This window comes from Cottoperca gobio, chromosome 5 (assembly GCF_900634415.1).
Source record: "Cottoperca gobio chromosome 5, fCotGob3.1, whole genome shotgun sequence".
Taxonomy (NCBI): Eukaryota; Metazoa; Chordata; class Actinopteri; order Perciformes; family Bovichtidae; genus Cottoperca; species Cottoperca gobio.
The window spans coordinates 1,409,229-1,425,556 of NC_041359.1; the positions used below are offsets into that span (position 1 = coordinate 1,409,229).

Genomic DNA, 16,328 nt, shown 5'->3' on the forward strand with positions numbered 1-16,328 from the left:
CCCACACACGGTAAGAGGTTTTAATGTGTTCTCCTTTCTCAACACCAAACCATCTGATCTCTGTCAGCTGAAGCCCATTCAATCTGACCTGAGACAGGAAGTAAATAGCATAGCAGACTTCATCTGTCGTGATTCTGTAGAGCGTCTGACATCTGGAGAAGAGGGAAGCAGCGAAACCAAGACATACAATTCGGTAACCTTTTTTTCTTTCAATGTATCCACTTGTGTCTGCTATCCCCTAAAGAACACATTATTTATATAGATAGAAGTATTTATTTTTAAAAAAGGAAGGAAGAAATGAGCAAGCAGAGTCCAATACTACATGTCGTCAGATTTTAGAGGATTACGCTATAATAAGTCTGTGCTTGTATCCAGTGGAGTACAGAGACTGAAGCCTTCTCTGAGGTGCTGCATATAGCTGTATATTTACACACCCCTCAGTGTCAGCACTGTGTCATTTCCTCTGTTTATCTACTCCAGCGTCTGTGGTCCCGCTGCTCTCATGTCACAGTGCTGAAATGAAGCCATTCCTTCTAGCCGGCAAATTACAAGTACATTAATTCACTATCTCACTCACTGCACGAAGTCTCTACTGACTTGGCACTCTGCGGCTCTGATTGGAAATTCATTTTTAAAGGGTGTACAAGGTTTATGGTGGTTTCACCTGATTTGAGGTACTGTGTCCACCCAGTGGCACATCTATAGGATTTCGAGAAGAGGATGTTTGTGTTTCTCTCCTCTTCTCTGCGTCTGTACAACTGTACCAGTATGTCTACCATTCCTTTGCTGAAGTGGGTTTAATCCCTCAGCGCTCTCTTTCACATCAGATCTGATGAAGCTCCACTGCACAGTGCTCGCATGTTAAGCTTCTTTTTCATCCTCTCCTCAATAGGATTTCCAGAAATTTGGGGCAGACACATCTATTTATCTATCCTCCTTTTTTTCTTACGATGTATTTTTGAGGATTTTATTCACAGCTTCAATCTTCATTTGAGTGTTTAGGCCTACATGAGCAGTTTTGGCACGATGGTAGTTCATTTTGCCAAGAGTTTTGTAATTATGGACTAGCAGCTATGCTTTTAGAGTTAACATTTATTAACAATTTTTGTCTTGGTCAGCACACCTTTCCTTCAGACTTTGTGCTGCACTGTAGTGTATCACAAAAATGCCCAGTCTCCAGCTGTGTGCATTGTAATGTAATGCGTGAAAGGCGTGCTACTTTGGAAACACTTGGATAAGATGAGAAAACTATCTGTGCTCCAAGAATACATCTCATGTTCCCCTTACACTGAACAAAATCCTCATCCTCTCTTAAGGAACACGATTAGCAAACTCTATTTCTTTTTTTTTTATATCTCAACAACTACTTTCCAAATTGCAGTGAAGTGTTGTATTAATATTAACGTTGATCAGAGGACGAACCCTCTGCATTTGGACATGCTCTCCTCTACTAAACACATTACAACACAATAATGTAGATTGTGATAGACATTATATTTTGTAAATTGTCTCAAGGGACATACTAAATACATATAATACATTCATTTAAATGATATTGTTTATATTATATATTCTCACAATGCTGTTGATCAGAGGTGTGAGGATCTGTATCAACTCTTTCCTCTCTGACAGCTGGGAGTATTACACATGTGTGTTTGAACATTTTCACTGTAATCATGTTGATATCATGTTGGTGCTCCTCCTCTTCCTCCTCCTCGTCTTCCTTCTCCTCCTCCTCCTCCTCCTCCTCCTCCTGCTTCACTTCCTCCTCCTGCTCCTGCTCCTCCTCCTCCTGCTCCTCCTCCTCCTGCTTCACTTCCTCCTCCTGCTCCTGCTCCTCCTCCTCCTGCTCCTCCTCCTCCTCTTCCTCCTCCTCCTCCTCCTCCTCCTCCTCCTGCTTCACTTCCTCCTCCTGCTCCTCCTCCTCCTCCTCCTCCTCTCCTCCTCCTCCTTCTCCTCCTCCTCCTCCTCCTCCTTTCCTTTCTGCCTTCCGTCTTTTCTATCATCTCACCAAATCATTATCAGTCTCTGCATCTGCCTCCAAAGTACCTACTAGCCCTGTGTAGACAATGGGCTCCTCTCTTCGCTGCTGAACCCTTTCGAGTCCACTATGTAAATCAGACTCAGCATTTTAACCAGGCTGATTTCACAGGGATGCCACAGAGCTGCTCACTAGCTAACTAGTCAGAGGGCATTTGTTCCAGCGAGGTTTTATGTAAAATGCAACAAGGCGATGTGGTACAAAGACAGAGGAGTCAGACCTGCGGTGTGTGTCCGCCAGACAAGCCCGGCAACAAGAGAGGAGAGCGCTGTGAAAAATTTAACCACCCGCTGCTCCATAGAGTAGCACTGGTGGAGAGAGAGCAAATTAGCGAACCACCTTCCCTGTGGGAGATTGGAGCGTGGCCTTGATTGAACTTGAGTGGTCTTTGTGTTAGATGAATTATGGAGGCGGAGTAGTTTTTCCAAGACGGCTGAGCAGGAGATAAAGTGCAAGTATCATGCAGTGGGGCTTCATCAAAGTTTTATTTGTGTATGCTGAAGCTCTAAAATTCATTCTGAAGCCATACTATTGTTGCAAGGCGAGTGGGGCCCTTTGGGGGGGACAAGACAGAACATTGCTTTAGGATAAATGTTTTGATCATGACAGGGATGCACTTTAGGGCTGCGTGCAGGAGACAACTGTTTTTGACTGAGGGCATACAGTGCTAACAAAACACCATGTAAAATCTTCTAATTTGTTATGTGAGGAATAAAAACACTGAATCATCCCAGAAGTCCTAACTTATTGTGTGAATATACTGGAGGCCTGTGTGAGCCACTAAATGATGCAAAAGGCTAAGACTTTTTGATGAGGAATATGATCAAAGTTAGAGTACCCCGCAGTTAAAGTTTGATCAAATATTATACATCAGATATTCATACCACCATCTACACGTGCCTTCTTTGTATACTTTGTAAGTATAATAATATAAAGAGAAATCTATGCATAGTTATATATCCAGATATCGCGGCCAAGGTTTAGCAAATTGTTGTTTTTATTTACATATTTACAAGTAACCTTGGGTGGGCAGCCTCTTCAGTCATCTCTTTTCATCACACTATAGCGTACCTAACACTCATTACATTCCAGTTTTCCATTTTTTTATACATTTGAAAGTTATGGAATAGAGAGATTGTTTGACATCGCTTGTATCGACCCACAGCAGTCGAGCAATGGATTCTTCTTCTGGCATTTTATTTATTTATCAATATATTAAGAGGGAGGGGGCATTTTGAGCATATTTGCCTTGGTGTACAACATCATGTTCTGGCCTCAACTAATGGCAATGTGAATTAAAATAACAATTGACACTCTCCATATGTCAAATCAAATAAAACATTTTTTTATTTCGCACAATATCACAAATGATACATTTGCCTCAAAGACTTTTTATCCGTACAGCAACGACCCCTTCTGTCCCTAGATCCTTGCAGCAAGGAAAAACTCAGCAACAAATAAAAATCTATAAAAACAGTGCAGATGGACTTCCTCCAAAGCACTGCTCATGTGTGGACCTGGCACTCACTCCGCCTACTGTAGTTGAGCAGATTGATGTTCTATATAAAGCTGCTCAGACTGTCATTCATGGCAGCTGTGTTTGGAAGTGAGAAGCTGCAGCCTCTGTGTCTCTTGACTGCTGTTTCTGATAACCAGAAAAAAGTATTTAATAAAACTGAGGCCATGATTAAAAGTGCACTGGGACAAGAGTTAGTTTAACTCATTTCATGATAAGATGGTACTTCTGCTCACTGTTGGCTCTGTTTTGGTTCAGGACCTAGGTTTGCCATTTTCACATAAAGTGGGTCTGTAAACTGTGATAGATATGGACATTAGACAGTTTGGGTAATATCTTGTGTTTTCTCTCAAATAAGTTGCTCTGTACGACTTATTTATTGTGTTCCCAGATCTCAGCAAGTAACTTTTGTAGTTTGTGTGTTATTGTTTTACAAAATAATGATTGCCCAAAAATGATTAAAAAAAAACAGAACCATGCTGTAATTTCCATGTCCTACATAAAAGTACCAATGCTAGTTCAGTGGGATAAGGCACGTTTCTGTTTTGTAAGAAGAATGTCATGTCCCGTCAGATTATTTAATGTCATGTATTTATGTTATAGTTTAGTTCATGTTCAGTGTGTAATACCTCTCAGGTCACGTTATGTTAAGTTACAGTCACGCTTGTCTAGTGTCGTCTTGCACTTCCTGTTTTGTTTTGAAACTCACCTTTCCCTCTCATTCCAGGTTACTTAACTTCCTGCCTTGTGTGTTTTACAGTTTCTGTGATCGTCTGCCCCACTCCTGATTGTTGTCACCTGTGTCCCCTTACCTCAAGTATAAATAGTCCTGTCTCCCCTTGTCTTGTACCAGTTTGTCTTGTAAACTTAATCAAGTGTATGTTTCTTGTTAATGGGATTTTGGATTAAAAGATCTTTCTGTTTGAACGTCGCTGTTTGACTTGCGTATTTTGGATCCTGTGTTTTTTCGCTCCGTGGTTCGTGACAAAGAAGTATTGTACTATTGTCGTACTGCATTTTCACAACTGAGGGTTTATTTAGGAATAGGAAGTTTGCTTTTTATTATATACATATTAGGGCTGTCGAATTAGCGAGTTAATTTCAATTAATTAATCACAGAAGAAATAACGTGACAAAAACATTAACGCAGATTAATCCTGCTCTTAGATGCCCCCCCCCCCCCCATTAACCCTTTACGTCACCAACGCAGCGCGGCCACAGCAGCCTCGTCAACATGATGGAAGCGGATGAGAAAACGTTACTTGGCCCAGTGAATGGAAAGTTTACATTTAATAAACTGAAATATCACCTCAACGCAAAGCACTTAGCAGCTAGCTCGGAGCTAGCTAGCACCGCCGCTGATGCTAAAGTGACAGATGCAGAATGAGTCGGTCTACCTGAGACACATTAACAACTCCATTAGGAAATGTATTGCAATGGACTGAAGGTGGTAGAGGACAGGGGGATAACGGAGGTTTTACAGATGGCGTCAGATCACACAACTTTTAAACATATTGTTTATTGTGTAATGAAAGATGATAATTATGCCAGATTTGAAATGGCACTTTATGTCAAACTGTTGGTCTGTGTTGTCTAATATAATTGTGGCAAACAAGATATTGGAGAAATAGTATTGAAATAAAAGACATGTTGACGTTTAAGTTTATAATGCTACTCATTGATTCACTCATCTTCCAAAATCCATTTGAATATTTTGAAATGCTTCTCACAGCAAATATTGATATATGTGATTAATTTTGATTAATTTAGAATAATTAATCACAAAGCTTGTAATTAATTAGATTAATTGTTTTAATCGCTTGATAGCCCTAATATATATATATATATATATATATATATATTTTATTCTTGGGCACACATGCCGGCCTTGTATGACAGACCTCTTTCATTCCATTTCAATATTTATATTGGATCAATTTAGGTTTATGTTAATGTTTACTTCTTTTCAGAAATTATTTTTTTATAATTTACTATTACCTTAATGTACCCTCCTTTTACCTTTGGAGTTTTTAGTTGTTGCAATCCATTTTTACAAACACATGTACATTCTGTGGTAATAGCTCAGAGTGATAAGGCCTTTGTTAGAAGAACTAATTTACCATGCTAATACACCCTTCCCGAGTACAGTGAGGAAATTAGCAAAGCACATTTACAGTTCAGATACTATATCAGTGTGCAAAGCTAGTCTGCACTCGGGTTTGGTCTCGTTCAGTTTTCAAATATATCATGGCTCACGACAGGAATATTGTTCTGCTGTAATAATTTGCAGATAAATGCAGCTGCAAATTGAATGGAATGAGTTAAACGGAATGAATCTGAAGTCCTCACAATGCTCTAACCTCATTGGCTGACAGCAGCAGTTCCTCAGCTGTACATTTAATAAGGCTTTCCAGATTAACTGCTGCAAACTGATTTAACAAAATCCCAGTAAATACAGTAAACTGAATCCTGGACTGATGAGGTACTAAAGTCCGTATTTCAACACACAGTGCGTAATAGCAGGTCGACCAAAGGCTGGAGGCTGATGACAGAAGCTCAGCAATACTACTGACAAGTCTCCTATATCTTCTGGATACCTGTGGTATTGACTTCAAAACGCACAATATGTAATGTTCTACCGCTAGGGGACTTTTAATCAAAACTGTAACAAAAGTGAAGTAGCGTGGGATCATGGGTTAGAGTTCCAGTTAGGATTCCTTCATTGTTCATCGTTCAGGAGGTTTTTGCCTGTGGCCAAATTATCCGCAGCTGTCTCTTCAAAACAAACGGAGCAGTGATTAAAACCGGTGAAAACACTAAACAAAGCAGTGACGCATTAAAAATTTGTGTTTTTTCTGACGCTGCCTCAAATGTTTGCTCAGCTTGTTTCTCTGAAAACTTAGGATCCGAACATAATATGACCAAAATATCCAAATACCCTTAATCCTGTGACATTTAATGAGCGGAGATTCCAAATCCTGTATGATGATCAAGGATCAGGGCTGGACTCAACCAGGGTGATGCAAACTAATGAGTTTATATACATTCAGAAAATCAAAACTCCTGCAATCCTGGCTCTCTTATAAATCAATATCCTTGTGTGACTGGGTTCTGGGACTGCCACTTACCATGATGGACCACACCTTTCAGACCATGGATTATGGGGTCAACAGCAGGATTGTCCTTTCCTCCCACCTGAGGACCACAAAAAGATACAGTGATCGTCACATGGCATGAAAACATCACTGCATACATTAAAGGTTACACACACTACTTATATGATCTGTAATATTTAAATCAGACATGATACATTTGTATTGTTTTTCTAGTCTCTGTTCAAGTCTCAACAAATATTAATGCTATTTGTATTTTACATACATGTATGTCTATTTTTAAATGTGAATTGGTGAATTTCATGATAAGAAATGTCTTATTTACCTTTATTCCTTTTTGTATCTTTGTGTTTGTTAATATGATCTACCATATACTACAGTATACCCTCTGCTGCTTCATGCACTACAACCCATGTACGACTGTCTGCAAATATGTCCATTTAACTTGAATAAAACATTAATTAGATAAATATTTAAAAATAGAAATAAAGCGTGTTTGGTCACTCATGATTAGTACTAACAATAGTACTACCCTACATCTTTGCTAAATCAGAAGAAAGAAAAGGGTGATACAAGTGACAGGTGGAGGGTAAAAGAGTACAAAAGCACAGAGGAGATGCTGAGAAAACAAGCGTAGTGTAATTAGGAGGAACAAACAGCAGCAATCAACAAGCTCTCCGAGGCCCTCTCCATCTGACCTCAGAGGGTTGGATGTCATAGAAACACAGGCTTTTCATTGTCTTTAATTAGTGCTTCATTGTTGTCATGGAGGCTGGAAATCAATACAACCAAATCATAAAAAAAAAATATAAATCTTTAAATGCTGGTGCATTTTACCATTTACATATTGTCTTCCGAAACATCAAATATGAAAGCTCAAAATGATTTGGTTTCAGTTTTTCTGATCGGCCCCCTCTATGGTTATATAACAACTACCTGTTTGTTTCTTAGGTATGAGGACATGTTACTCTGATTGAAGTCACAGTCACTTGTTTTATAGAAAGACATTTCCAACTATAAAAGTGGAAATGTTTCATGGACACACATGCCTGTTTTTAGAACCCATTGAAATATTCGCTTTTCGTCTTCTTCTTGTTTGTTACTGCAGCACGTGTGACATATGACAGAGATACACTCATCAACATCGGATAAGGAAGCATGGGGATTGGATTAACCTCGAGACGATCGCTGTCCGCAGATTCTTCCCACCACCCAGCCAGTGAGCAAGACCAAGACAAGATGGATAGCTAGCACAGTGGGATGACAATTAGCAAATTGCACTGTGTCGGACCCAAACATGGGCCACTGCGGTAAGGACTCATCCTTAATGATATCTATCTAGTGAGCTACCAGGGTGTCCTGTGAAAGACCCATCTTTACAATGTACGGCCGTCAGCTGGAGAGATAATTCAAAAAGTCAGGCCTCACTATTCATTTACAAATATACGAGCAACTACAATTATGCCTTGAAAGCTGCTCAGCCATCATACTATTCTAAACTAATAAATGGTGGCTCCAGTAACACCACATCCCTATTCTCCACAATCAATAAGGTCTTAAAGCCTACCAATACCCCTTAATACCACCATCCACTTAGCAATGCAATGGATTTGTTAGTTTTCTTCATCTACAAAATTGCAGATATTAATAGCCACATAAACTCTGCTCCCATCAATTTTCCCAATTTGTGTCCTTCTCCATTAGCCAATCCAGATTCAATACAACCACTACATCTCTAAACTCACCTTCAACCACCTGTTCCCACTTATTTACTTAAAAATGCCTATGTGTACTCTGACCACACATTACCATACTTATCAACTCCCTGTGCTGTTGTTCTTTCTGAACTGAAAACAGTTTTCAATACTCTCATCCTCAAAAGCTGGTAGGATTGTTGATGACCTCTCCAATTATAGACCTTTCTTTAATGGGCCCTTCCAGGCCGAAATTTTAGAACACACAATTTCAAGAAGCTGAAAAACTGTCTCTCCACTCACCAGTTGTTAGAGGCATTTTAGTCGGGCTTCAGAACTGGTCACAGTACTGAAACAGCACATCAGGGTAACCTGACTATTGTACCAGCGTACTTAGTCCCACTGGTTGCTATAATCTGAAAATGCAAATTAACTTTGCTTTCACTAAGGGAAACATTGTGACAGCATTGAAATGTACATTTTGTAATTGAGCACAATGCTTTTCCATTTTCACAGTTCAATATACTCAACCATAAAGTAGAAAATGTCATTTGAAGTAAAATATCCAATTGAATTTCCATTTTCATTAAATACTGTCAAATAATTAAATGCGCTCGTAAAAAAATATGTTGTCCCAATTAATGCATAAGTGTGGAATGACACAAAATGCTTTTGTGAGATAACATTTTAATTTTAATTTAGTCCACCAAATGCTTCCATACAGGCAGAGGCAAAGAAACATACATGCATGTATTTCTTGTTGGTTGGATTATTCAATTCACCCCTTAAAGAGGTGTTCTATTGTACACAGCAAGACACAGCTTCTTGTGTGTAGTTTAGACTCTAGACTCTACACGGACTCTTATCTCCTGGATATGGAAACACACCTGGATTTAATTGTCAAGTTGAATTTGAAAGGATTACTAGGATTTGTGTTAACACTGCCTGCCTGTTTGGACCTTAAAAAAAAACTATTTCTGCTCTTCCATCAAGCACATAAACACACCCTATCCCAAAGCAACACATGTTTGTGGATGATATGTTTAATAATTTGATACAGTTTCCTTAATAGGTTGGAAAAACAAATACATTTTCAATTGATTTACTCACAAGGCTGTGCGACACACAAATGTTACTGAGTGTCGTGATGCATGATGAGCTGATTATGGAGGTAGCTACATCCTCTAGATGTCAATGATAGATAGAGGCCCCTCTCCCAAATCCAAACTGTCCCTGCTGCTCACTTCCAACTTCTGTTTGGTTGTTTGCCCAGGAGAACTGCACTTCTTCCTCCACTGGGAAACAGTTTTTCTTGGACAAAAGCAACACATGCTAACCTAATGTATTATCTCTTTCAATTCAATCTCAATGTGTGGCTTCATTAAGGTGCTGCCCATTCACTCATGGTGACTCTGCAGTTCCCACACGAGGATATCAGCTTGTTCTTGAATAAAGGTTTGGTGACATACTACTGACATGCACTTAATATTGAATTAATCCGAATTCCTGCCTCTTTCCAAAAAGCATTGCAGGTGCAGGGCATGTGTCTGTCAACAGAAGTGCCTTTGTGTTGACTATGTGTGATTGTCCTGCACGGCAGGCTCGTCCCAGATTTGTTAACTGCATGTTGTTTAGACCCACACAAGCTGATATACACACTTGTATACTGTATCCACTAAATCACAAGTATAAATGATAAATGACTTGTTCTAACATAAGATTCTGTATACCTTATAACGTATCTGAATAAACTGCATTTACAAATGGTACTGGTGAGGGGTTTAGTTTGCTCAAATCTGAGCTGGCAGACTTGTGTCAAAGGACATGGTATGGGATACTCTCAACGGAGAGCAACAAAGTGCGAGGGGAGGAACAGCAACAGGCGTGCACTAACCTCCTTAGCTATGCTAACAATATGTGATGAGTGATAAGATCCAGTGGAGAAGCTTGATGTTACTTGTGCCAGTTTGGCTCCCGCCATTGGTAAATTAACACTAATCCTTCAAAATATAGCAATATGGATAGACCTGAAGTGATGCTGCTGTATTTGCTTCTCTTATATTTCCTCTGCAGTTTATGTGCTCCCCTCCACCTCCAGAGTCTGGCCAAACCTTTCTTATCCTCAATGCAATGTTAAAAGCAAATGTTAATACCAGGTGCAAATAGAGTGTTTGTCTGAAGAGTGTGTTTGACAAATTGAGCCAAAAAAAGTTTAAAGTATTAAACCTTTTAAGAACAACTAAAAAGGTGTGTGACGATTTAGCAGTGCATGCCAGACGATGTTCCATTGGAAAATATTTCTATCTCTTTTAGTCTCTATGTGATCGACCCATATGGACAACATGGGTTTGCACAGCTGATAAAGGAAGTGAACGAGAAAATAACCTGAGAATAGTAGAACAAGTTTAATAGTGGTAATGTTAGTCACAGTTTCTAACACACACACACACACACACACACACACACACACACACACACACACACACACACACACACACACACACACACACAGCCCACGTTTATTGTTTCATCTTTTGAAATAGCAGAAAAAGTTAATAACTGGAACTGCAATAAAAAGCTTGTTTTTGGTACAAGGCATGACAGAAAAAAAGTGTGTGTGTAAAGGGAAGAACATTAATAGAAATAAAGGCGGCCATGGAGACGCAGAGAGAAAATGACATATAGAGAGACAGTGAGGAGGAAAGAAAGAAAGGAGGACAGAGGGAATTAGTGTTTCATTATTAATGTTTGTCTCTGAAAGCCCACAGGCTCGTCCCCTGAGATCCTCAGCCACCGGGCCTCACATCACAATGTCCTACTCTCTCTCTATCTACCCCTTTATCCTTCTTCAAATCCTGCATCTCTCGCTCTGTCTCTTCATTCCTCCCCACAGCTCCATCTCCCTCTTTGTCTCCAGGGACAGGCCACTGCAGTGACAAATCAGAAAAAAGAAACCGTGGTACAACGTGACATGTTCTCATATTTCTCTCCTTCGCCACTTTTCTCTCTCTCATCGCCGTCCCTTCCTCCCACTGTTATCCATCCACTATCCCTCACTATGTATCCTCTTTCTCTTGACTTCCTTCACCTCCTTCTGTATCTTACAGAGACCCATCTCCCCCCTCTTGCCTTTGGCAGCGCAGACTGCGGATAAATCAATGGTGTAATGGATGTAATGGTTGGACTTCTTTCAAAGAAGACACATTGGAGTGCACAGTTACTAATCTAACTATAAAGAAAGGAATCTCTGTCTGTCTGTCTGTCTGTGGGCATGTGTGTCCTTCGCGTTTCTCGAGAACCGTTCATCCGATCTACTTCACACTTCACACTACTTCACGACTTATTGCTTGCGACCAAAGGAAGTGCAGTGTCGAATTTGGTAAAAATTGGACACTTTGAATAAAGAAGCAAACAGCGCTCTGTAGTAGCAGGGGAGGGGCTTCAGGGCTCTGCAGATTGACTTGAGTCTTTGGCTCATTGACTGCATCTCTCATTAATGCTGAATAACTAACTATGATATTCAGCATCACAGTAAGTAAGTAGAATACATTTGAGTTGAATATTTATGAGTTGAAGTGCTTTTGGGTCATTTTCTATCCATCCATCCATTCATCTCTCTATCCAAACATCCTAATACATCGATAGTCATGCATACAGTAGGATTAGATTACTAAATAGATGTAGAATACAGGTTGAGCAGTCTCTCATTCATTACGCAGATTTAGACAATATGAGTTTAGGCTTTTTGGATATTCTTAGATTTAGAAGTAGACTTAGCATGTTGAATTATCTTGTGTAACATCACCGAGTAAACCAGTAACTCTTATTCACATTAAAATGCATTTGTGTTCACATGAGCAGCTTTTATCTGGGACCCTGATGAGCTAGGTGTCAACTAAGTGATTGTGTGAGACAGAATAGTTGCTTAGTTGTTGGTTTAGATGACTTTGATGTATAAAAAGTATAGGCAGCTTTACTGAAAATGTGAAACAATGCCTCTTTTTGTCTTCTTTTTAACTGGAGTACATATGGCTATGACAGAAAGACACTCATCAACATCGAAGAAGGAAGCGTGGTGATTGAGAGAATCGCCATCTACCTCATCTTCTGACCACCCTGACAGTGCCAAACCAAAAACCACCAAGTGCCGGGGGACCTCTCAAGAGGAGAGTGGAGAGAACCAAGAGGGGAGCTAAGCTAACCCAGCTAGCGCCACTAAGGCTATTCCACTACCCGCCTGCTCCTGGCCGATTTCCGGTTGCTCTTCCAATACTCTGAGTATACCGCAAATGCATTTTGGCGGTGGGAGTAAATGGACAGATAACGCCAGAGTGAGCCGGGACACGACTGTTCATTGCTACAGTCCCTTTCCTATGAACATGTTGTTCTGCTCTTTCCTCTGATTTTCAAGCACACAAGGTTGGACATCACTACAAGCAATGCAAAACCCTCAAAGCATTATTATGTTGCAGAAACATGTTTCTGTTTCATTGCCCTTGTTGTCCTGCATAGGAGAAGGATCACATTTCAAAATCAGCATAAAGGGATCCTTTTTTTTTGTGAAATGGAGGAGGCCGATGACAGTGGCAGTCGATTCTTCAGTCTGAGCGATGGTGTGTAAGTAGGGCTGCGGTCACGCAGGGAAGGGACGGCAAAGACAGAGCACAGGGAACCTTGCCTTTCATCACCCCATTACAGATGAGAACAAAGACGTATTTGATTTAAACATCGGTAATGAGATATCTTCTAATATTCCTGGCAAATTGCTGTAAGACAACAGACAAAAAATTACATGTAATGAATTCTGTTTCGCTGAGGCTAATGTTTCCTCAAGTGGTATGCACTGTGCTGAATTGGAAGCAGTTCAGTGGTGGTTTAGCAGTGTTAGCATATACTGCCTAATTACCATCTTTGGGGGGGTATTGGATTAAGAGCAGAATGAATGATATAAGGTCTCCTATGTCTTCAAATTATACCTTTCATCATGCTGCTCGTACGCCTGCTGAGTACCTCCACTTTGACACTGCTACCTTTAAAGTGAGGAACAGCCCTCAAAATATGGAACTAATTCGAATGAACCTCAAGGATGTCTAGGAATGAATATATCTAGGACTGGATTTATTGAGAGTGTCTTCATACTGTAGCAGATATTGGTGACCGAAACTACACATTATTACAGAATATTCTGCTTTCTGTAATAGGACACACCAGCAGAAACTGAAGGAACAATATTAAGCTACAAACTGCTCACGTTTACGACCCCAACCCCTTTTATGGCTACCTGAGATAGCCCGACTTTCAAAAATAAAAAAACTACATATGTGAAGTAAGCAACATCAATATTTATATTTACAAAAACATTTAATTCATATACCGACCTGCATTTACAAACTGCTTGTCATGTGTGAACTCGCGTGACGTTGCTCGATTCAAACATTTTATTTTAAGAGGGTATTATCTGTAGCCAATCAGATGTCTCCCTCCTTTTCAACCTATCACATGAGCGTTCCCCCACGAGGGTATTGCTCTTACATCATGCAGGCTGGTCCTGTCTCCTTTGACAAAATAGTTAATTGTAACATTGACACTACAAGCGAAGGCATTGATTCTACATGAAAACTTTAGCCAAAGTTAGTAAGTACTTGCCAACTTAATTTAGCTATTGTCAGCTAGTAACACGCCGGGTGCTGGTAGTCCTACCTCAAACATCATGGATGCAACCCTCAATCCAGTTGCTCTATCCCTTTGTTTGGATACTTTAGAGGATCTTTACAGACGTATCTATCCACGTGTGATTGTTTCAACAGTGTGGTACACAAGTCAAATGTTTGGACCACTTCGCCAAAGCTAGCTGTCTGACTAGTTTCCGGGGGACTCTTTTCCATCTGGTTCCAAGGTATTACTGTACTGCTAAAAAGGTTTGAGGTAAAAAACCTGTTCATGACCTAAATCATACCCTCAAGGGGGCGCACTCATGTTATTTGCTTAAAAGGAAGGAGACATCTGATTGGCTACAGATAATTCCCTGTTGAAAATGAAAGATATTCACACACGGAAAGCAGTTTGTAAATGCAAGTTCAACTGTTTGTATTTAACAGTTTGTCACAACATACAAATATGTTTTTACTTTTAAAATACATATATTTGAACCAGAACTAAGTGTATCATAAATACATTTGTGAATTGTAATAAATTGTCATTTTCCATATGTGGATACATTTTTTACATTTATGTAAAACATTAACTATTTTTGTTTACATTGAAGAATATTTATTTGTGGAGAGAGTCATTTAAAAAATGCATTTGTGAATCCTTCTATATGCATTCATTAATACTGAAATTTACAGTCCTGCAAATCAAACAAGAAGAAGCCTCATCTGATTTGATGCCTCTATCGGCGGGACCTTCCAAAACCGTTAGACAATTTTCAAAAATGAATCTGTTCTGATGTTTTGTCTACTAATCCATCCACCCTTACCTCCTGTCTACATGGACTTTGTGGCTCTATAATAACGTCACCTCATGATCCTCTGATCCTCCCAAGCTGTGTTTCTTCTTAGAAGTACGGTCTCAGGCTAAACAATGTGGGAAATCCCCGCACACTACACCTTTGCAACGCCAGAGCGACACAACTGTGTCACTTTTGCGTGCATCATAATAAAAGCCGAAGGTGGGCACTGTTGTACCGTTCATTGTGTCCCGTGTTTATCATGAACATTTGTGTCTCGCCCTCTGTGACGGAGGCCTTTCCCTCACATTCAAGTGTGGTTGTGCAGATATCGCTCTTCTAAAGTTGTGCCTCCTGCATGGATAGTGCTGACGTAGCGATCAACAATCACTGCATTACATGTTTCACCATCTTTTCCATGATATCAATCTGTGACATTCAGGTGTCTTTAGATTTGTTTTCCTCCTTCCTACTTCTTGTCTAAATAGACTCAGCAGAGTGTGTATGACTCAATGTGTCCAAACTAAAAGGTTTTCCTTCATTCTCTTTGTTCTGTTTCTTAATTCTTCTCCCTTTTCTGCCTCGCACTCTACTCTATAATATTAAATGAAGTACAGATGCTCCCAAAATCATTTTAACTTAAGGAACAAAGAGCAAAAAATAGAGTTGATGCTCCAAGTGATTCACATCCCAGCTGGGCCTCAGTTATGCATGCTGCTGCCTCTAGCTGAGTGTGTGGAACACAGTGGAGGCATGCAGCGCTGTAAACAAGCAAATAAAAGGGCAATGATAGCTGTTTACCACTGCCATCTATTTCAATCAGAGGACGCGGTGCAATGGAATGCCGGGCCATAAAAGCGTGATTCCCAAGCCCAGCCGAGATGATGGGCACGATTTGTCCTGTAACATGAGTGTGATGATTTAATTAATACATGACACAGGAGCAACAGTGAAGTCCCTGCAGAAACACACTGATGGAAGGCGAGAGAAAAGCTTACAAATGAATGGGGGCTCACTCAGGAGGAAAAGAAAACAAGACAGGCTCACCGTGTTGACACAGAATTAGAGATGGAAGGATGAGGACATTAGAAGCAATTGCATGATTAAGGGCCCACGTAATTAAATGAATTCCTCCCCAAATTCAAGGCATACTGTTTTGTTCAAACAGATATTAAGTAGTTATCGTTAACTGTGTTATTGTATTGGACTGCATCACGTTGTATATGTTCACCGAGGGGATTAGTCACAGCAGACCACAGCAGACATGTTTCACGCGTAGAGAAGGATGTAGAGACGTGTGACATCTTCTGTCGCTTTTAGCCTTTTTATCACATACCCATACTGTATGGACACTATTGCTTTCATCAGTGAAACCCAATCTATATTTTTTTCTGACTACATGAAGCGAAGTATGAAACAGTAATTTATTTATTTTTATTCAACTGATTTCGATTTACAAAAAAAAATGCTTTTTGTTTGTTTCTCAGCTGATTACAATTTACGTATGGCTCTCCAT

The 16,328-nt window shown here is 39.9% G+C and overlaps 1 protein-coding gene across 2 annotated transcripts in view; it reads right to left on the reverse strand.

The window, feature by feature from the left end:
* Positions 1 to 16,328, reverse strand: part of LOC115008088 (receptor-type tyrosine-protein phosphatase gamma-like) — a 377,770-nt gene that overhangs the window by 85,904 nt on the left and 275,538 nt on the right. For both annotated transcript variants that reach the window (XM_029431375.1, XM_029431374.1), the window contains exon 6: positions 6,686 to 6,752. In XM_029431375.1, the coding sequence (XP_029287235.1) occupies positions 6,686 to 6,752 (67 nt within the window). The remainder of the gene's footprint in view (positions 1 to 6,685; positions 6,753 to 16,328) is intronic.